Consider the following 23,337-nt stretch of genomic DNA (forward strand, 5'->3'; position numbering starts at 1 on the left):
GAAGCTGGGTTTGGCAGATGCCAGGAGAACACTATCTGCCCGAATGCATAGTGCCAAGTGTAAAGTTTGGTGGAGGAGGAATAATGGTCTGGGGCCGTTTTTCATGGTTCAGGCTAAGCCCCTAAATTCCAGTGAAGGGAAATCTTAATGCTACAGCATACAATGACATTCCAGACTATTCTCTGCTTGAAACTTTGTGGCAACAGTTTGGGAAAGTCCCTTTCCTGTTTCAGCATGACAATGCCTCCATGCACAAAGTGAGGTCCATACAGAAATGGTTTATCAAGAGCGGTGTGGATGAACTTGACTGGCCTACACAGAGCCCTGACCTCAACCCCATAGAATACCTTTGGGATGAATTGGAACGCCGACTACAAGCCAGGCCTAATCGCCAAACATCAGTGCCTGACCTCAGTAATGCTCTTGTGGCTGGCTGAATGGAAGCAAGTCGCCGCAGCAATGTTCCAACATCTAGTTCTGGAAGAGTCGGCTGTTATAGCTGCAAAAGGAGGACCAACTCCATATTAATGCCCATGATTTTGGAATAAATGTTCAATGAGAAAATCACACACACACACACACACACACACACACACACACACACACACACACTACACACACCAACACACCACACACACACACACACACACACACACACACACACACACACACAACACACACACATCAAGCTGCACAGAATACCCATAAGACAAAGCAAAAACAGTTTTGTTGAAATTTTAGCAAATTGATATAATAGAAACAAAAAATAAATATTACATTTACAAAAGTACTCAGACCCTTTACTCAGTACTTTGAAAGTTTCTTAAATCAAATCAAATCCAATTTATTTATAAAGCCCTTCTTACATCAGCTGATATCTCAAAGTGCTGTACAGAAAGCCAGCCTGTAACCCCAAAACAGCAAGCAATGCAGGTGTAGAAGCACGGTGGCTAGGAAAAACTCCTAGAAAGGCCAGAACCTAGGAAGAAACCTAGAGAGGAACCAGGCTATGAGGGGTGGCCAGTAATCTTCTGGCTGTGCCGGGTGGAGATTATAACAGAACATGGCCAAGATGTTCAAATGTTCATATATAACCAACAGGGTCAAATAATAATAATGACAGTGGTTGTCGAGGGTGCAAAACAGGTCAGCACCTCAGGAGTAAATGTCTGTTGGCTTTTCATAGCCGATCATTCAGAGTATCTCTACCGCTCCTGCTGTCTCTAGAGAGTTGAAAACAGCAGGTCTGGGACAGGTGGCACATCCGGTGAACAGGTCAGGGTTCTATAGCTGCAGGCAGAATAGTTGAAACTGGAGCAGCAGCACGGCCAGGTGAACTGGGGACAGCAAGGAGTCATCAGGACAGGTAGTCCTGAGGCATGGTCCTAGGGCTGAGGTCCTCCGAGAGAGAGAAAGAAAGAGAGAAAGAGAATTAGAGTGAGCATACTTAAATTCACACAGGGCACCAGATAAGACAGGAGAAACACTCCAGATATAACAGACTGACCCTAGCCCCCCGACACATAAACTACTGCAGCATAAATACTGGAGGCTGAGACAGGAGGGGTCGGGAGACACTGTGGCCCCATCCGATGACACCCCCGGACAGGGCCAAACAGGCAGGATATAACCCCACCCACTTTGCCAAAGCACAGCCCCCACACCACTAGAGGGATAACTTCAACCACCAACTTACCATCCTGAGACAAGGCCGAGTATAGCCCACAAAAATCTCTGGCACAGCACAACCCAAGGGGGGGCGCCAACCACGACAGGAAGACCATGTCAGTGACTCAACCCACTCAAGTTACACACCCCTCCTAGGGATGGCATGGAAGAGCACCAGTAAGCCAGTGACTCAGCCCCTGTAATAGGGTTAGACGCAGAGAATCCCAGTGGAGAGAGGGGAACCGGCCAGGCAGAGACAGCAAGGGCGGTTCGTTGCTCCAGTGCCTTTCCGTTCACCTTCACACTCCTGGGCCAGACTACACTCAATCATAGGACCTACTGAAGAGATGAGTCTTAAACATTTTTGTTTACCTTTATTTAACTAGGCAAGTCAGTTAAGAACAAATTCTTATTTTCAATGACGGCCTAGGAACAGTGGGTTAACTGCCCTGTTCAGGGGCAGAATGACAGATTTGTACAATACATCTTTATTTGTACAATAAAGACTTAAGGCTTGAGACCGAGTCTGCGTCTCTCACATGGGTAGGCAGACCATTCCATAAAAATGGAGCTCTATAGGAGAAAGCCCTGCCTCCAGCTGTTTGCTTAGAAATTCTAGGGACAGTAAGGAGGCCTGCGTCTTGTGACCGTAGCGTACGTATGTACGGCAGGACCGAATCTGAAAGATAGGTAGGAGCAAGCCCATGTAATGCTTTGTAGGTTAGCAGTAAAACCTTGAAATCAGAGCTTGCCTTAACAGGAAGCCAGCGTAGAGGCTAGCACTGGAGTAATATGATCAAATTCTTTGGTTCTAGTCAAAATTATAGCAGCTGTGTTTAGCACTAACTGAAGTTTATTTAGTGCTTTATCCGGGTATCCGGAAAGTAGAGCATTGCTGTATTCTAATCGAGAAGTGACAAAAGCATGGATGACTTTTCCTGCCACATATTTGGACAGAAAGTTTCTGATTTTTGCAATGTTACGTAGATGGAAAAAAGCTGTCATTGAAACTGTCTTGATATGTTCGTCATAAGAGAGATCAGGGTCCAGAGGAATGCTGAGGTCCTTCACAGTTTTATTTGAGACGACTGTACAACCATCAAGATTAATTGTCAGATTCAACAGAAGATCTTTGTTTCTTGGGACCTAGAACAAGCATTCTTCAAGTGCAGTCGCAAAAACTATCAACCTCTATGATGAAACTGGCTCTCATGAGGACCGCCACAGGAAAGGAAGACCCAGAGTTACCTTTGCTGCAGAGGATAAATTCATTAGAGTTACCAGCCTCAGATTGCAGCCCAAATACATGCTTCAGAGTTCAAGTAACAGACACATCTCAACATCAACTGTTCAGAGGAGAATATGTGGATCAGGTCTTCATGGTCGAATTGCTGCAAAGAAACCATTACTAAAGGACACCAATAAGACGAAGAGACTTGCTTGGGCCAAGAAACACGAGCAAAGCAATGGACATTAGACCAGTGGAAATCTGTCCTTTGATCTGATGAGTCCAAATTTGAGATTTTTAGATCCAACCGCCGTGTAAGTGAACGGAGAGTAGGTGAACGGATGATCTCTGTATGTGTGGTTCCCACTGTGAAGCATGGAGGTGTGATGGTGCTTTGCTGGTGACACTGTCTGTGATTTATGTAGAATTCAAGGCACACTTAACCAGCATGGCTACCACAGCATTCTGCAGCGATTCGCCATCCCATCTGGTTTGCGCTTAGTGGGACTATCATTTGTTTTTTTCAAACACGACAATGACCCAACACACCTCCAGGCTGTGTAATGGCTATTTCACCAAGGAGAGTGATTGAGTGCTGCATCAGAGGACCTGGCCTCCAAAGCATTCCAGGTGAGCTGGTTGAGAGAATGCCAAGCTGTCATCAAGGCAAAGGGTGGCTACTTTGAAAGAATCTCAAATATAAAATATATTTTGATTTGTTTAACACTTTGTTGGTTGCTACATGTGTATTTCATAGCTTATGTTTTCACTATTACTCTACAATGTCGAAAATAGTAAAACCATTGAATGAGTAGGTGTGTCCAAACTTTTGACTGGTACTGACTGTATATATACAGTTGAAGTCGGAAGTTTACATACACCTTAGCCAAATACATTTAAACTCAATTTAATCCGAGTAAAAATTCCCTGTTTGAGCACAGTTAGGATCACCACTTTATTTTAAGAATGTGAAATGTCAGAATAATAGTAGAGAGAATGATTTATTTCAGCTTTTATTTCTTTCATCACATTCCCAGTGTGTCAGAAGTTCACACACTCAATTAGTATTTGGTAGCATTGCCTTTAAATTGATTAACTTGGGTCAAACGTTTCGGGTAGCCTTCCACAAGCTTCTCACATAAGTTGGGTGAATTTTGGCCCATTCCTCCTGACAGAGCTGATGTAACTGAGTCAGGTTTGTAGGCCTCCTTGCTCGCACACCACTTTGTTCAGTTCTGCCCACAGATTTTCTATAGGATTGAGGTCAGGGCTTTGTGATGGCCACTCCAATACCTTGACTTTGTTGTCCTTAAGCCATTTTGCCACAACTTTGGAAGTATGCTTGGGGTCATTGTCCATTTGGAAGACCCATTTGCGACCAAGCTTTAACTTCCTGACTGATGTCTTGAGATGTTTCTTCAATATATTCATATCATTTTCCTGCCTCATGATGCCATCTATTTTGTGAAGTGCACCAGTCCCTCCTGCAGCAAAGCAACCCCACAACATGATGCTGCCACCCCCGTGCTCCACGGTTGGGATGGTGTTCTTCGGCTTGCAAAAAAAACATTTTTCCTCCAAACATAACGATGGTCATTATGGCCAAACAGTTCTATTTTTGTTTCATCAGACCAGAGAACATTTCTCCAAAAAGTACGATCTTTGTCCACATGTGCAGTTGAAAAACGTAGTCTGGCTTTTTAATGGCGGTTTTGGAGCAGTGGCTTCTTCCTTGCTGAGCGGCCTTTCAGGTTATGTCGATATAGGACTGTGGATATTGATATCTTTCGTACCTGTTTCCTCCAGCATCTTCACAAGGTCCTTTGCTGTTGTTCTGGGATTGATTTGCACTTTTCACACCAGTTTTCCACATTACTGTGTGGTCCCATGGTGTTTATACTTGCGTACTATTGTTTGTACAGATGAACGTGGTACCTTCAGGCGTTTGGAAATTGCTCCCAAGGATGAACCAGACTTGTGGAGGTCTACAATTTTTCCGGGATGATTTCTTTTGATTTTCCTATGTCAAGCAAAGAGGCACTGAGTTTGAAGGTAGGCCTTGAAATACATCCACAGGTACACCTCCTATTGACTCAAATGATGTCAATTAGCCTATCAGAAGCTTCTAAAGCCATGGCACAATTTTCTGGAATTTTCCAAGCTGTTTAAAGGCACTGTCAATTTAGTGTATCTAAACTTCTTACCCACTGGAATTGTGATACAGTGAATTATAAGATAAATAATCTGTCTGTAAACAATTGTTTGAAAAATGACCTAGGACATCTACTTTGTGCATGACACAACAGACTTGCCAAAACTATTTTGTTAACAAGAAATGTGTGGAGTGGTTGAAAAACGAGTTTTAATGACTCCAACTTAAGTGTATGTAAACTTCCGACTTCAACTGTATATATATTAGAGAGAACAAAACATTTCCTATTCAAGATTGTGCAATAGATCCGTTTTTTATTGATATGAACAGAATATTTAAGAGTACAGATTTAAGGCGTGATATTAAACATTACATAAAAAAATAATTTAAGACACCGAAAGTAATGGCGAACATTGTGAAATCTAAAATCATTAGATTTAAACACCAATTGTTAACAGAAAAATCAGACACCATGAGACTGAGTGGCTTCAAATAAATTTGATTTAAGTAATAATCAAAACAAATTTCAAATTGTGAATAATCTCCTAAAACAAAACTTTGGTCATAATTCTCAACAAATGGTTCAGTAGCAATAGGTTCTGGGAACATTAACCCACGTTGGAAAGTCAAAGATATGGAGCCCTTTGGTGTAAGATCAAGTTGTCCCTACACACTGTTTTAAGTTCTGTTTTGTGCTTCTCCAATAATGGTTAATATTAGGACTTGTGAAGGGTAAGCGGATCCTAGAACTAAACATAAGGGTAACTTATACCCAGAGTTATACAGAACAAAAATATAAAACGCAACATGCAAAGTGTTGGTCCTACGTTTCTTGAGTCGAAATGTAAAAAAAAATATATATATTCACAGAAATCTTCCATACACAAAAAGCGTATTTCTCTCAAATTTTGTGCACAAATTTGTTTACATCCCTGTTAGTGAGCATTTCTCCTTTGCCAAGATAATCCATCCACCTGACAGGTGTGGCATATAAATAAGCTGATTAAACAGCAAGATGATCACACAGGTGAACCTTGTGCTGGGGACAATAAAAGGTAACTGAGGAATATTTATGTCCGTTATAAAGCCCTTTTGTGGGGGCGGGGGGGGGGGGGACTCATTCTAATTGGCTGGGCCTGGCTCCTCAGTGGGTGGCTGTGTCCCTGCCCAGTCATGTGAAATGAATAGATTAGGGCCTAATTTATCTATTTCAATTGACTGACTTCCTTCTACGAACTGTAACTCAGTAAAATCTTGTTGCATTTATATTTTTGTTCAGTATATAACACTTTTACAACGAGTGAGTTCTTGTCCTTATAGCTTTGATCTGGTTGGCTGGAATGTGCTGGGCGCGGAGTAGTGAGATATGAGTCTACCAGCTTCCCTCCAGCCAGTAAGCAGCGCTCCATGGACAGTGGAGAAGAAGGAAGGATGGGTGGCCTCTCCAGCAAACAACACCTGGAGAGGCTGAGAGAGAGAGAATATATAAGAGAGAATATATGAGAGAGAGAAAGTGGGTCAAAAGATGACAGAATACACCATATGAACTGTGTATGTGTGTATACCTGTTCCCCTTGTTGTGGTAGTGGTTCAGCCAGGTTGTGTATATCCTGCAGTGAGGTTCCAGTGGCGGTGTAGGTGTAGGAGCCACAGGTCCATGGGTCATGGAACCACTGAGACCTCAGGACACGCCGTGGGGTGATGGTTGGGTTCCCTACACACACAGACACAAACACACAGAAACGTAACGTTATGACTATAACTACTGTTCCCTGAAGGAGGGAGACGAGGTACAATCCAACTATGTGGAGTAACACAGTCGCAACTTATATTGGAGAACTAAAGTCACTCCTGTCAAGGCCAATGAAATCCACGCCTCGCTGGAAGCCCTGCCTTCCAAGGGTGATAACCCTGAGGCTTGGATATATTCCTTCAATTCAGTACCACACCTCACTGCGCCCAGAACCGGGTGGCGCAGGGTCAAACAGACGTTGTACCTCATTTTCCTCCAAGGAAAAGTAGTTATAGTCATAACGTTACATTCACTTTCAGTTGGTACTCTAGGTACAACACAACTATGGAGAAATGTAATACTGCCCCAAGCCGGCCCAATGGATACCAAGTGAAATGGCCCATGGAAAACCACCCAGACCTCCACCCTGCAAGATGCAGTAGTCTGGGTATTGCACACTGCCTAATGACCCTCTCCTGTCAGCACGCTATGGGCTACACTTGGAGCAGTGACATCCAAGCGACAAACCTCACAAAAGTGTGGTGATGCCCAACTTGCCACCGCACAAATATCCAACAGTCAATTCTTTAAATAAAGCCCAAGACGCTGCCAGACCCCTGGGTAGAGTGGGCACGTACACCGCTAGGTAACCCTTGCTGCTACAGTGATAAGAAAAAGTATGTGAACCCTTTGGAATTACGATTTCTGCATAAATTGGTCATCAAATTTGATCTGATCTTCATCTAAGTCACAACAATAGACAAAGTTAATGTGCTTAAAAACTAATAACGCAAATTGTATTTTTCTTGTCTATATTGAAAACATAATTTAAACATTCACAGTGTAGGTTGGAAAAAGTATGTGAACCCCTTCGCTAATGACTTCTCCAAAAGCTAATTGAAGTCAGGAGTCAGCTAACCTGGAGTCCAATCAATGAGACGAGCTGCCTCACCCTATAAAAAACACTCACAAAATTTGAGTTTGCTAGTCACAAGAAGCATTGCCTGATATGAACCATGCCTCAAACAAAAGAAATCTCAGGAGACCTAAGATAAAGAAATGTTGACTTGCATAAAACTGGAAAGGGTTACAAAAGTATCTCTAAAAGCCTTGATGTTCATCAGTCCACTGTAAGGCAAATCGTCTATAAATGGAGAAAGTTCAGCACTGTTGCTATTCTCCCTTGGAGTGGCCGTCCTGCAAAGACGACTGCAAGAGCACAGAGCAGAACGCTCAATGAGGTTAAGAAGAGTCCTAGAGTGTCAGCTAAAGACTTCCAGAAATCTCTGGAACATGCTAACATCTCGGTTGACGAGTCTACGATACATAAAACACAAAAGAATGGTGTTCATGGGAGGACACCATGGAAGAAGCCACTGCTGTAAAAAAAAAAGAAAAAACCTTGCTCCCCGACTGAAGTTTGCACAATTTACAATCTACGTGAGGTGTCATAAAACCCCCACACCAATTCCTCCTCCCCTCTGTGGGTGAGAGGGCTCAGTAGAAACTGATCCATTGTAACCTGATCTTTGGATCCTATCAGGAGAGTCATGACAAAGTAAAGTTTTTGTCCCATCCTACAGTGCTTACGAAAGTATTCAGACCCCTTCACTTTTCCACTTTGTTACATTACAGCCTGATTCTAAAATTGATTAAATGACTAAATGTTCCTCAATCTACACACAATAGCACATAATGACAAAACGAAAACAGGTTTTTAGATTAAAAATATATATATTAAATAGTATTCATACTCTTTGCTATGAGACTTGAAATTGAGCTCAGGTGCATCCTGTTTCCTTGAGATGTTTCTACAACTTGATTGGAGTCCACCTGTGGTACATTCAATTGATTGGACATGACTTGGAAAGGCACATACCTGTCTATATAAGGTCCCACAGTTGACAGTGCATGTCAGAGCAAAAATACAAGCCATGAGGTCGAAGGAATTGTCCGTAGAGCTCCGGGAGAGAACCCTAACCCACCAAGAATCTTCCTAGAGCTGGCAGCCAGGCCAAACTGAGCAATCGGGGGAGAAGGGCCTTGGTCAGGGGGGTGACCAAGAACCCGATGTTCACTCTGACAGAGCTCCAGAGTTCCTCTGTGGAGATGGCATTAACTTCCAGAAGGACAACCATCTCTGCAGGACTCCGCCAATCAGGCCTTTATGGTAGAGTGGCCAAACGGAAGCCACTCCTCAGTAAAATGCACATGACAGCCTGCTTGGTTTGCCAAAAGCCACCTAAAGGACTCTCAGACCATGAGAAATAAGATTCTCTGGCCTGAACACCAAGTGTCACGTCTGGACGAAACCTGGCACCATCTCTACAGTGAAGCATGGTGGTGGCAGCATCCTGCTGTGGGGATGTTTTTCAGTAGTCAGGATCGAGGGAAAGATGAACGAAGAAAAGTACAGAGAGATCCTTGATGAAAACCTGCTTCAGAGCGCAGACTGGGGCGAAGGTTCACCTTCAACAGGACAAGCACACAGCCAAGACAACGCAGGAGTGGCTTCGGGACAAATCTCTGAATGTCCTTGAGTGGCCCAGCCAGAGCCCAGACTTGAACCCGATCGTACATCTCTGAAGAGACCGGAAAATAACTGTGCAGCAACGGTCCCCATCCAACCTGACAGAGCTCGAGAGGATCTGCAGTTTACAACGGGAGAAACTCCCCAAATACAGGTATGCCATGCTTGTAGCATCACACCCAAGAAGACTCGAGGCTGTAATCGCTGCCAAAAGTGCTTCAACAAAGTACTGAGTAAAGGCTCTGAATACTTATGTAAATCAGATATGTTTTTAATTTTAAATTCATTTGCAAACATTTCTAAAAACCAGTTTTTTCTTTGTCATTATGGGGTATTGTGTGTGTAGATTGATGAGAAAAAATAAATGATTTAATCAATTTTAGAATAAGTAACGTAATGAAATGTGGGAAAAGTGAAAGGGTCTTTCCGAATGCACTGTACATCCTGACGACTAGATGGTTCTGTTCCTGCTTTTAGGTGATTTTTATTTATTTTTTTAAGATCAATTAGCTTAATTTCTGAGATCAAATTCTATTTCAACTAAATAATGTTGCAGGAATGCTAATTTTACCCGTTTTTAACATAATAAACGATTTCTGAACAATCTGAGATGGTGGGTGTCATAACCCCTTTTTATTGTGCTTTTTGGCGGTGGAATGACCCAGGGGCGATTCATAATAAAATAGAATTCCCAGGAATGAAAAGTGTTGAGCTTGAGAAAGACCGCTCCTTTCGGGGTCCAACCGTGCTTGTTCCTTCGACTCCGTTACCAACAACCAATCGCCTACAGAGCCCATAACCTGTACCACTAGACACCTCATAGGGACTAGTGAGCTACAGGCAGGAATCATCAATGAATCCCAGTAATGAGACACTCAGGGGGGAGGGGAGGAGCGCATTGGTCGCTCAGACCCGTGTTAAGGCCCCTCGCTCCGGGGGTTAGCCTAGCCAAGTTTAAAGGGGCTGCTTCCTCATCGGAGGTGCACGCAAGACCCGCTTCCTCGACATCCTCCAAATCCAGGAATTGGAAATAGGAATGGGTTTGCCATAACGCTGGGGGAAAGCTTCATTCACAGGAAGTCAAGCCTGCTAGCTGACGTTAGCCAGGGGTCTTTTCAGTCCAAGCTAGGCTAGATAGCCTCTTTGACCAAAGCACGGTCCGTCTAGAATAACCAAGCGACTTAACGCTATACTAAACAAGAGAGCTACCCAAGCGACTCCACCGTGGGGAAGCAGGAATACCTAGTAGTAGCTAGTTCGCCTCTGCGAACAAAAAGGGGACAAAAGATTAACACACTACTGACTGAAGTGTAGAACACAGACATGAAAGTACAATGGGTTAACCTGCGTATGAGGCATGTGATGGAGGGGTTAGATGTTAGAAGGTTTACCTGTGAACCTGCGTATCAGGTGTGTTATGGAGTGTGTGACGTCCTGTTCTGGCAGAGTCTCCATGTACTCAGACTCATGACCAGCGATCCAGCCACACAACACATGGCCATACCTGGAGAGACAGGGGTAGAGGGGGAAAGAGGGTGAGAGGTAAGAGGCGTGGGGAGTTCAAGACATTGAGTTAGAGATGTTTAGTTTGTGTGTATGTCTTAGTTACCTCTCAGTGGGTTTGAGGACAGTGAAACCAAACAGTTTCTTGATCCAGAGTCTCTCCACATCTGATACCTGGTCCACCAAGTCTGACTAGAGGGCAACAGTAAAACTACTGTTACTGTCTGTGTGTTTGAAATGATAGATGTATAATTGTGTTCCTCAAGGATCCGTTTTGGGCCCAATACTCTTTTCACCGCATGCTATGTGTTTCATACCTCGTCTTCCCAGACCAGGTATATGACCTCACAGTCGTCGTCCCACCAGGGTTGGTCAAACTCCACAAAGATCTTGTTGTTGGTTCCAAAGCCCATCCTCTGAACAGAGTGCAGCTTGTGAAGGGGTAGAGGAGGGGAGAGTAGGGTACCATGATGCTTCTTCAGATAACCTGATAACATAATAGTAGATAGTATTAGGTACACTGAACAAAAATGTAAACACTTCATGTAAAACGCATTGGTCCCATGTTTCATGAGCTGAAATAAAAGATCCCAGAAATGTTCCAATCGAACATTATGCAAATTTCTCTCAAATTTTGTGCACAAATTTGTTTACATCCCTGTTAGTGAGCATTTCTCCTTTGCCAAGATAATCAAGAAGCTGATTAAACAGAATGATTATTACACAGGTGCACCTTGTGCTGCGGACAATAAAAGGCCACTAAAATGTGAAGTTGTCAAACACAATGCCACAGATGTCTCAAGTTCTGAGGGAGCGTGTAATTGGCATGCTGACTATAGGAATGTCCACCAGAGCTGTTCCCAGATAATTTAAATGTTCATTTTTCTACCATAAGCAGCCTCCAATGTCATTTTAGAGAACTTGCCAGTATGTCCAACCGTCCTCACAACCACAGACCACGTGTAACCATGCTAGCCCAGGACCTCCACATCCGGGCTTCTTCACCTACGGGATCGTCTGAGACCAGCCACCCAGACAGCTGATGAAACTGGGGGTTTGCGGAACCAAATAATTTCCATACAAACTGTCAGAAACCGTCTCAGGGAAGCTCATCTGCGTGCTCGTCGTCCTCACCATGGTCTTGACCTGACTGCAGTTCAGCGTCGTATCCGACTTCAGTGGGCAACTGCTCCCCTTCGATGGACACTGGCACGCTGGAGAGGTGTGCTCTTCACGGATTAATCCTGGTTTCAACTGTACCGGCTTGCTGATGTCAACGTTGTGAACAGAGTGCCTAATGGTGGCGGTGAGATTATGGTGTGGGCAGGCATAAGCTATGGGCACAATTGCATTTTATCGATGGATATTTGAATGCGCAGAGATACCGTGACGAGATCCCGAGGCCCATTGTCGTGCCATTCATCCGCCTCCATCACCTCATGTTTTAGCATGTTCATGCAAGGCCCCATGTCGCAAGGATCTGTACACAATTCCTGGAAACTGAAAATGTCCCAGTTCTTCCATGGCCTGCATATTCACCAGACATGCCACCCATTGAGCATGTTCGGGATGTTCTGGATCGACGTGTACGACAGCGTGATCCCGCCAATATCCAGCAACTTCGCACAGGCATTGAAGAGGAGTGGGACAACATCCCACAATCAACAGCCTGATCAACTCTATGTGAAGGAGATGTGACGTACTGCACGAGGCCAACAGATGCATATCTGGACTGATTTCCTTACATGAACTGTAACTCAGTAAAATCTTTGAAATGGCTGCATTTATATTTTTTATACAGTGTAGTTATTGTTCTAAAAAATTGTAAATGAGAGGAGAAGAGAGAAGAGTGACATGGCATGGTGCCTCTTGAGGTAGCCTGGCAGCACAGAAAACTCAGACTTCCAGTTGTTTGAGAAGGTAAGGTCACAATGTTTGTTACTGGTTATAAAAGGTTAATGTTTAGAAACTTAGAAGATGTCATAAAATGTAATATAAGAGAGCATTTTAACAGTAGTCATTTGACATCTGTGTGTGTGTGTGTGTGTGTGTGTGTGTGTGTGTGTGTGTGTGTGTGTGTGTGTGTGAGACCTACCGAGAGGGACAGTGAGGATGACGTGGTCCGCTGGGATTCTCTCTCCATCTTCACACTCCACCACTACAGGGTACTCTCTCCCTCCTTTCCTCACCACCCTCTGCCAGTGGACACAGCTGACTGGTCGATGGTAGGAGACTACCCCAGTAGGAAGCTCGTTCATCAAGTTGGTGATTAACCCTTCATAACCTCTGAAAGAGACAGAACAACAGTCTAGTCAAGCCACGCGCACAGCGGTAAACGGAGAGAAGTGCAATCGATGTCTATACACACACGTGCACACGCACACACAGACAGCAGAAGGATTTTTTGACAGCCTAATTTCGATATTTTTATGCTTGGAATTTACGACATTTGGTAGGCTATTTGTTACTCAACTTGTTTAGAATTAGATACATGCAGCTTCTCTTCGGTCATTACTTGTTGCCCTAGAATACTTAACGAAGCCTTGCTCACCAGAATGAAGTCATAAATCAATAGAAGAAATGTATCAGTAATCTAGCTGACATCTGTAAAGTTATTTTTTAACGTTTAGAGACCGGGGAGAAACTGCAATAACCCGCAAAGATTTTCTGTAAAACTTCCAATTGACATCAGTTTGACCGGTTTTATGAAAAGCTGTGAAAACGATCCAACAAGATTCGGATAATATTTCAGTTGGTCTTGGATGCATATTTTGATGTGGTTAAAATAGCCTACTGTCAGCTTTATTTCTCTGAAAAAGATTTGCACCGTGCTTAACGGTCCATTCGCATTCTCTCAAGATGCTGAAATAAATGGATCATATTTCTCCACTCCTGTTCCACAGACAAAATTAACATTTGATGTATCATTTTACAGCAAGAAACGCTTCTTGCAGTAAAATAATAAACCAAATGTTAATTTTGTAGCCTACTAATATTGTATTAGGCTACATGTGAGAGGTTATAGGAGTACAGTCATTGTCCAGATTTCAGTTACTATTCCATTTCACCCAGCCGCACCCCTACTTTCCCCATCCCTGCGGGCACACACACAAACTGACCGGGGGAAGGTGCAGTCCAATCCAGGCAAGGTTTTGTACAGTCCAAAGGCTCCCAGGCCCAGCGTGTCCAGAGTGTGTGTTCCATTCACACAACACTCCACCTTCAGCAGAGTACTGATCAAAGACAGACGGACAGACTGACAGGACAGACTGTCACCTTGCCACCGCTCTGCTGCACGCTGACGCACCTACACACACACGCACATTTACAGGCAGACAGATATATAGGTATACGGTGTGTGTATGTGTGTGGGCGCATGTTGCGTGACGTACCTCTGTCCTTATGAACTCCCCAACACTGCTGTACGGTTCTCCTCCCTGTTCGCTGAACTCTCCTCCCTCCTCCAACACCTCAGCAAACAGCTCTACAGCAGGACCCGTCAGCTCTGGAGTCAGCTTATGACCTGGTAGAAACAGAACACAATGTTAACGAACTACTGACTAGCTAAGTTAGACTTTGTATGAGCCAATGGTTTTTCTATGGGGTTCATACATTGACCGACAAAAACAAAAGAAGAGAACGGAGAGCGCATCCACAGTTTGGTCTGTCGCTTGCACATATGCAACTCATGTTAGCTCAACTCATTTGAACTTTTGACGGACAAAAACTGACTGGGTGACGTAATATTACATTTTCATCCATTAAAATTAGTCTCTGCCTGGCCCAACTTTTTACCGGAGCTGGAGAACCAGTTTGGTACCCATGGTGGGTGACCTCCTATAGCCAGGTCCTGGTTCTCCGGAGTCAGGCTCTCTGGGTCCAGCAGGCTGTACTGTCTGGACAGACAGAACACTGGGTTAGCCTCCGACGGACCATGGATCCAGTTAGCACCAATCTCTATGATGTTATTACCTAGAGGAGAGAGTAGGAAGGGAGAGAGAGAGAGAGTAATACATTAAAATAAGTTTAGCAACATACAGCGTATGAGTAGGTTACACAATTACACACAGCAATAAAAATAAGTGTTATGGTTTTATGGTACAGACTGCAGTTAAAAGAAGCATCATGGTTTGATATATTACGGCATATTGATAAAGATACAGCCTACTGTATCACATGCTTTTTTTGACAATGTTTATTGACACCGGTCATATTCAATGGGTGTTGCAAGTTTCTAAATTCAGCAGTTATTCTGCACTCTGGCGCAATCAGACGAGAGTGCCCTGAAATCGGAGTAGATGGCCAGACTGCAGGAATGTCCACCAGAGCTGTTGCCAGAGAATTGAATGTTAATTTCTCTACCATAAGCCGCCTCCAACGTTGTTTTAGAGAATTTGGCAGTACGTCCAACTGGCCTCACAACTGCAGACCATGTGTAACCACGCCAGCCCAGGACCTCCACATTTGGCTTCTGCAGGATTATTTAGGTGGGGTGGGGGGGGTATTTCTGTCTGTAATAAAGCCCTTTTGTGGGGAAAAACTAATTCTGATTGGCTGGGCCTAGCTCCCAAGTGGGTGGGCCTAAGCCCTCCCAGGCCCAAACATGACTGCGAACTTGCACAGTCATGTGGAATCCATAGATTATGGCTTAATGAATTGATTTCAATTGATTTCCTTATATGAACTGCAACTCAGTAAAATCTTTGAAATTGTTGCATGCTACAATTTTGTTCAGCATATATTGGATCTTTGTCCAGCTACTGTGAAAAGTTTGGATGTGTGTAAAACCATAAATAGTCTGTTGTTTTAACATTATATGCCCACGGGGAGAAAGGATGGTGGCTGTAAGTGTGACATAGGCTATTTAGAATGAATTGCCAAACCCTCCCTAACCCGGACGACGCTAGGCCAATTGTGCGTCGCCCCACGGACCTCCCGGTCGCGGCCGGCTGCGACAGAGCCTGGGCGCGAACCCAGAGACTCTGGTGGCGCAGCTAGCGCTGCGATGCAGTGCCCTAGACCACTGCGCCACCCGGGAGGCCGCATTGTATGATTTTTAAGTAATTAATTCCAAGGCTCATTGTTACACAATGAATGGTCTTTTGTTCGGTTAAATCAATTTTTATAGCCTAACACTAAACGCTTATCTCGTTGAATTCCGTGTCATTCAATTTTCTACGAAACATTTGACGTAAATACACAGACTAAACGTTACTTTATCCAGTCATGTTTGGTTTCATTGCAATCAACTGTTTGTTTGTAACACAACCAAACATGATGGGTCATTTCGCGGGACGTATTGACCGAAAGAAACCGATTGGAAGACAACAAGTAATGACCTCATTGTGCACCAATTATATGACCGCTGTTTCGTTGATTGACTGTATTTTAACCCAATGACCACTGATCATCTTGAAATCTAGCTGGGTAGATAGCCAATGAGCAGAGGTAAACGGCAACATGTAATGTTTCTGTGTTGGAAGACCAACCCATGTAGTAAACTCCGGTGTAAAGACGGTCTATCGCCATTGAAGATTCATACTGGAAGGAGCCAAGCTTGTTACGCACAGCACTATTTCGGTAACGAGCATCTTCAGCTGTTTATATATCGAACATCATGGCGAATAAGTCAGGGAAAGCTAAATCTAAGACTAGATATACGAATGTAGACAAAATTATAGAGGAAATTGATCGTGAAAGTGAGAAAGATATGCTTTTGGAAGAGGACTCAGTTAGCGACCATAGCTATTACTCCAAAATGGAAGCATATTTTTTTGAACGGAGAGGACATTGTTTTGGACTGGTAAGTTATTCTCATGCTAATGCCGTTGTTTGAAATTAATAATATAAAATATTATTTGTGATTGTTTTTACATTTTATTTGCAATATATAAAAATTTAATGAAATGTGTAAAGTACACATTGGCTATACATTGTGGGTGGGGGTATTTTTGTATGTATGTGAATGACCCATAGCCTATGTTTGTGTGTGTGTGTATATATATATATATATACACACACTGCTCAAAAAATAAAGGGAACACTAAAATAACACATCCTAGATCTGAATGAACGAAATATTCTTATTAAATACTTTTTTCTTTACATAGTTGAATGTGCTGACAACAAAATCACACAAAAATGATCAATGGAAATCAAATTTATCAACCCATGGAGGTCTGGATTTGGAGTCACACTCAAAATTAAAGTGGAAAACCACACTACAGGCTGATCCAACTTTGATGTAATGTCCTTAAAACAAGTGCAAAAATGAATGCCTCAGTAGTGTGTGTGGCCCCAAGTGGCCTGTATGACCTCCCTACAACGCCTTGGGCATGCTCTGATTGAGGTGGCGGATGGTCTCCTGAGGGATCTCCTCCAGATCCCTGGACTAAAGCATCCGCCAACTATGGACAGTCTGTTGGTGCAAACGTGGCGTTGGTGGATGGAGCGGAGACATGAATGTCCCAGATGTGCTAAATTGGATTCAGGTCTGGGGACGGGCGGTGCCAGTCCATAGCAATCAATGCCTTCTCTTGCAGGAACTGCTTACAACTCCAGCCACATGAGGTCCTAGCATTGTCCTTGCAATTAAGAAGGAACCCAGGGCCAACGGCACCAGCATATGGTCCTCACAAAGGGGTCTGAGGATCTCAATCTCGGTAACCATATGGCAGTCAGGCTAACCTCTGGCGAGCACATGGAGGGCTGTGCGGCCCCCCCAAAGAAATGCCACCCCACACCAATGACTGACCCACCGCCAAACCGTCATGCCTGGAGGATGTTGCAGGCAGCAGACACGTTCTCCACGGCGTCTCCAGAACTTTTGTCACAGTCTGTCAACATTTGTCAGTGTGAACCTGCTTTCATCTGTGAAGAGCAACAGGGCGCCAGTGGCGAATTTGCCATCTTGGTGTTCTCTGGCAAATGCCAAACGTCCTGCACGGTGTTGGGCTGTAAGCACAAACCCACCTGTGGACCGTCGGGCGCCTCATACCACCTCATGGAGTCTTGTTTCTGACCGTTTGACCAGACACATGCACATTTGTGGCCTGCTGGAGTCATTTTGGCCAGTGGCTCTGGCCAGTGTTCCTCCTCTCTTGTCCTTGCCACAAAGGCGGAGGTAGCGGTCCTGCTGCCTGGGTTGTTGCAACTCCTAAGCGGCTCTCCAGTCTCCATGTACTGGCCTGTCCTCCTGGTAGCGCCTCCATGCTCTGGAACACTACGCTGACAGACACAGCAAACCTTCTTGCCACAGCTCGCATTGATGTGGCCATCCTGGATGCGCTGCACTACCTGAGCCACTTGTGTGGGTTTAGACTCCGTCTCATGCTACCACTAGAGTGAAAGCACCGCCAGCATTCAAAGTGACCAAAACATCAGCCAGGAAGCATAGGAACTGAGAAGTTAGTCTGTGGTCACCACCTGCAGAACCACTCCTTATTGGGGGTGTCTTTGCTAATGGCCTAATAATTTCCAACCTGTTGTCTATTCATTTGCACAAGCAGCATGTGGAAATTTATTGTCAATCAGTGTTGCGTTCCTAAGTGGACAGTTTGATCATCAACAGAAGTGTGATTGACTTGGAGTTACATTGTGTTGTTAAAGTGTCACTTTATTTTTTTGGAGCAGTGTACATATAAAAATGGGTATGGAGTAGAATGTAACAGCAAACCCACCATCTCAACACAGGGCGACCATGCTTCCTCTAACTCAGTTACCGTATTATGGATTAAGAGGGAGCATGGTTCCGATGGTGCGGTTGTCTGCCGCTCCACCCCACCCCACAATGAAAAATCAGCCTATTTGAGGCAGGGCCCACAACAAATGGCCAAAGTTGAAATGGTACAGCACTTTATGTTCCCTGTACTCTAATATATCTGTTTTATTATACCTGTTATACAGGGCTCATATGTGGAAAACTATCAACTGAAACATTTTCTCTTTACCAACAGTGACAATTGACTCCGACCTGGGAGCCCCCAGTGCCAACGTGTTCATCCCCTCTGAAAGCTGGTTCATCCAGCAGGACCCTGTGTCTCTGGCTCAGCACGCTCCCGGCCACTGTGGATTATTAGTGTCTGACCCTGCTGGGTCATCTATGAACGTTTTGAAAATCTGTTCTGTTATAATCTCCACCCGGCACAAGCCAGAAGAGGGACTGGCCACCCTCATAGCCTGGGTTCCTTCTCTAGGTTTCTTCCTAGGTTTTGGCCTTTCTAGGGAGTTTTTCCTAAGCCACCGTGCTTCTACACAATGCATTGCTTGCTGTTTTGGGGTTTTAGGCTGGCTTTCTGTACAGCACTTGCGAGATATTAGCTGATGTACCGAAGGCTATATAAAATAAACTTTATTTGATTTTGGGCTACTTGTGTGGGACACCTGGGTGACTTCATGATAAATGTCATGTAGCACACTCATTTTGTAAGTTATCATTCTGAAACTTTGCACAAGTACTGTTTCCCTCTTATGTTTTTCACTGAAATTGTCCCCATATTCATATCTGAATTTTGTTTTATCTTGTTCATTTTAAAGATGATGATACAACAATTAAAAAGAAAAAACGTATGGTTTCATTGTATTATCTAAACCAGATCTATTGTGTTATATTCTCCTACATTTAATTCACATTTACACAAACTTCAGAGTGTTTTCTTTCAAATGGTACAAAGAATATGCATATCCTTGCTTCTGGGCAGTTAGATTTGGGTAGGTCTTCAGGTGGAAATTGAAAGAAGGGGGTAGCTGTAAGAATTAAGCTTGCAGCTTGTTCCTTGAAATGAGACAATCATGCCCAAACATTTTAATTCACTGACAGAGATATGGATAATTAAACACAAATTGACGTTTATAGTAGCTGGCTAGGCTAGTCAAACTGTAATATTGCCTAGCTTTCAATAAATTGGCTAAATGGTCAACGATGTTACCTCTTCATACGACCAAAACAAATCGTATTGCATGCTGCATATTTCAAGTGCACTCGAAAACAGATATTTATCTAGAGCTATTCTCTTCATCAGACAGCAACTTACGTTTTCACAACAGGCTGTTTACGACTCGTAAGTAGATAAAAGCAGGCCATTGGCTGTCTTCATCACGAGGTGTACGAGAGTTCAAGTTTAGCCGTTCGCCAAATTTGCCTGAGTAGACAGTGTTGAAGTATACTTTTTATGAGAAAATTCAAGGTGCCAACATGTTATAGTCATCATAAGAATGTTTTACTGTCATATGCAACATTAAAAAAACAGCTCCTTCCTAGAATGGGATCGTTCAACTTCACGTTTTTCGCCTATCACCTTGATGGCTGCAGGATGCAGTTATTGAAGTGAAGACATAACTTCAAGACCTTTGATCACATGATTTTTGAAGTTCCTGCAGTCGAGATGTAAGCGTAAATCGGCCGACTTTATCCCCATAATGCAACACTTTGAAATGCGGTGAGAATCGACTTGGCAAAATTAAGTGATCCGATCGCATTTCTCTCCTCATGTGAACTCTCATGTTTACTTCTACACTCACCCATTTTGCCCGTCTTTATCCTTCCTCCACTCCGCCCCGTCGCTTCCAGGATCCTCACATTGCGGAAACCATGTTTGGTTAACTTCAAAGCTGCTCCAATACCAGATATTCCACAGCCAACTATTACTATCTGCGAGTCCAAACCGTGCCGCAAAGCCATAACGATGTCCTGATGTATATCAACCTGTCTTCGTCTCTCCCTCTCTACTCAATCTTCTTCTTCTTCGATGGGCTTTAACGGGGGTTGGTATTCAATGTTAATGGTTCATTACCGCCACCAGCTGGACGGGATATTGAATAAGAACAACAACAAAAAACATTCCGGGAAAGGGGGAAAACGACATCAAACTAAATAAAACACGTAAAATAAAAACATCATACTTCTTCAATCACAGTCCACTCCAAAATGCATCCCTACACAGGCTCAGGGGCCTGTGTTGGGGCTACATTCACCGACAGGATTTCTTGCATTGCATCGGCTGTGAAATCACGAAGACCCCAAAAAACGTTCAGCAGCATTCACAATGATACCAATTTCCTTAGACTTCTTCTCCGCTTGTGCTGTACAGTTTATAACTATTGCAATAAATAATACAAAGTCCACCATTTTAACATGTAGCATTTCACTATCCCTCGGTTGATGAGAAACCTTCACTGGTTGTGGTGACTCTACTACTATTGTTTCTTCCCTGCCACTCATTCCTTTACATGTTCTCACCGCCTCCAGATAAGAGACACGCTGGACACTCCTTACCCTTGCCACCTCATTCTCCTTCACCCTTCATAGGGCACTCCAAGAATTCAGGCGCATGTTCACCACCACAAATGCAGCATTTCTTCCACTCTGCACACACTTGACACATGACCAAATATTTTACATTTATGACACTGAAGGGGCTTGTGCACAAAAGATCTTACTGGGCATCTCATGAATCCTACGTTTATATGAGAAGGGAGCAGTGGAGCCCCACATCTTTTTTTGGGGGGGGGGGGGGGGGCTTGCCTGTTTTGCATGTTATTTTAGCATTAATACGTGTCACATATCAGTTTGCAACAATGTAAAAAATATATACATAATTGAGTTACTAAAGCTGCATACAAACATTGTCTCTTTTTTGTTTTCTTGAGTAAGGCAGCTCCAAAAGGCAGGTGTTTCAGCCAAGCTCAGTGCTTTTTGTGGTGGTGGTGGGGCAAGCCAGCAGAAAATATGGAGCATTGCACCGTGATTGGCTCAGTGTTCTGTCACTCATGGGGACACTACTTCACCGCCAAGTCTAAGGGTAGACCTAAAAATGGATGCTGCCATAGAGTTACATTAGAAGTGCCCAGCCAAGAAGGCTCAAGGTCATTGGCCACAGATAAAATTACATCAAATCACATTATATGTACAGTAGCTTTGATTGGACTGATCGTGGAAACATCATACTTTCCTAATCTTAGCTAGCAGTCATCATCGTGAATCAAGTCGACAATCTACTGGCAAATCACTTTTAATCCATGTCATATGATGAGAAAAAATGAAGAGAAATTATGGATAAAACGTATCGGTTCTCATCAGCCATTGGACATAAACATTGCACAACAAGTTGGAAATCGCAAATTCAACAATGAGTGGTTTGGAAGGAATCAGTGACCGTGGCTGTGTGGTCCCAAATCTGGAATTAAGGGGCTCTTTTACAAGTTTAAAATGCCATGCTGTCAATGAAGCATGATTTGTGCCGCGCTCAAAACTGTTAACTAGGAACTGTGAAAATTTGATTTCAGTGAGTTCAAGTGAACTGGGAAGTCGGGAATAAACGAGCTCCGACTGGGAAAAAACGCTTTGAAAGTCTAACTCGGAATTTGTAAATCCGTCCTCTTTTTAGAGCTACGACCTGAAGACCAATGACGTCCTCATGATTCAACATTGTTTTTTTTCAGAGTTCCCAGTTGTTTTGAAGGTATCATAAATCCAGAGAATGCCAGACTTGATGACAAAATTTACCCACGAAGGACCGCCGTGCCACCTTCTTGTTCAAGTGAGCACAGCACAACAAGTTGAGTCCAAAAATGTATTGTATGCTGCTGCATAAATTATGTAATATGTCGGGAGATGTGTATTCTGTAGCTAAGAAAGTGATACTACGTGTATGTTGTGTAGTAAAATGTTAGTAGCCCATGTGCCTCACCCTAATAATTTGGTATATTTACCCCTCTTAATTTTGCCTACTGTTCTGACTTGGTGGTGCACATGTAGCCTATAACCTGTTTTAGAGAAATGTAATCATCGAATATTGTAAGAGCTTTCATTGTCTGCTTATATGCCACTTTTATTTATCCTACGGTTCTGACTTGGTGTACACTGTAAGAACGGCCCATGTTCTGAATTCTGTCGCTGTACATTTCAAAAGTGCGAAACAAATAGTTATTTTGACTACGTCCGCCCTAGCTCGCTCATTAATGTTTTAATCAAAATGACGGATTGCCTCGTATCTGCTTGTCGTCCCCTTTATGCCATAGTTTGTACATCTCAATTGTCATTAGAAACCACATTTGTTTAAGAAAGTCAGCCATATCAACTATGTTTTTTTAAAAGGCCGTAAATGAGGCTGAATGAACTGTATCACTGCCAGACAAGGCTCCGCTGATAGCAAGGTGTAGCAGTGGTAAGATGTTGGCACTGCTGTTGGGACAGATTTATGTAGGCCCTAACAGTTTGTGGGCACCATTTGTCACCACTACAGTGCAATTAATATACTGTTTAGTGTTGTGTTGTGTATGACATGCATCCCACATCATTTTTTTTTGTTGCCCCACCAGATTTACATGCTAAAATCGCCAATGGAAGGGAGAGACTCTTCATCAAAGAACAGTAGGATGGATGAAGTGAACTTCTTTTCTCCGTCCACCATACAGGTCAATCGACGTGCACCAACTACTCAATCGATGTCTACAGTTATATCCTCGACCTTGATTTCTTGCGCCACCCCAGAAATAACCCCCTTGATAGGCGCCCTGCTACGGAA

The 23,337-nt window shown here is 43.5% G+C and overlaps 1 protein-coding gene across 1 annotated transcript; it reads right to left on the bottom strand.

Moving 5' to 3' along the window:
- Positions 1-6,153: 6,153 nt before the first annotated feature.
- LOC112070947 (peroxisomal N(1)-acetyl-spermine/spermidine oxidase) lies at positions 6,154-20,569 on the bottom strand. Its single transcript, XM_024138406.2, has 10 exons — positions 20,333-20,569; positions 14,609-14,785; positions 14,206-14,336; positions 13,933-14,120; positions 12,909-13,099; positions 11,131-11,300; positions 10,920-11,005; positions 10,702-10,814; positions 6,614-6,762; positions 6,154-6,515 (listed from the first exon to the last, which is right to left on the bottom strand). The coding sequence occupies exons 1-10, from the start codon at positions 20,490-20,492 to the stop codon at positions 6,363-6,365; spliced, it is 1,518 nt and encodes a 505-aa protein (XP_023994174.1). The 5' UTR covers positions 20,493-20,569; the 3' UTR covers positions 6,154-6,362.
- Between the last annotated feature and the right edge of the window lie 2,768 nt (positions 20,570-23,337).

Source organism: Salvelinus sp. IW2-2015, unplaced genomic scaffold (genome assembly GCF_002910315.2).
Source record: "Salvelinus sp. IW2-2015 unplaced genomic scaffold, ASM291031v2 Un_scaffold1464, whole genome shotgun sequence".
Classification (NCBI taxonomy): Eukaryota; Metazoa; Chordata; class Actinopteri; order Salmoniformes; family Salmonidae; genus Salvelinus; species Salvelinus sp. IW2-2015.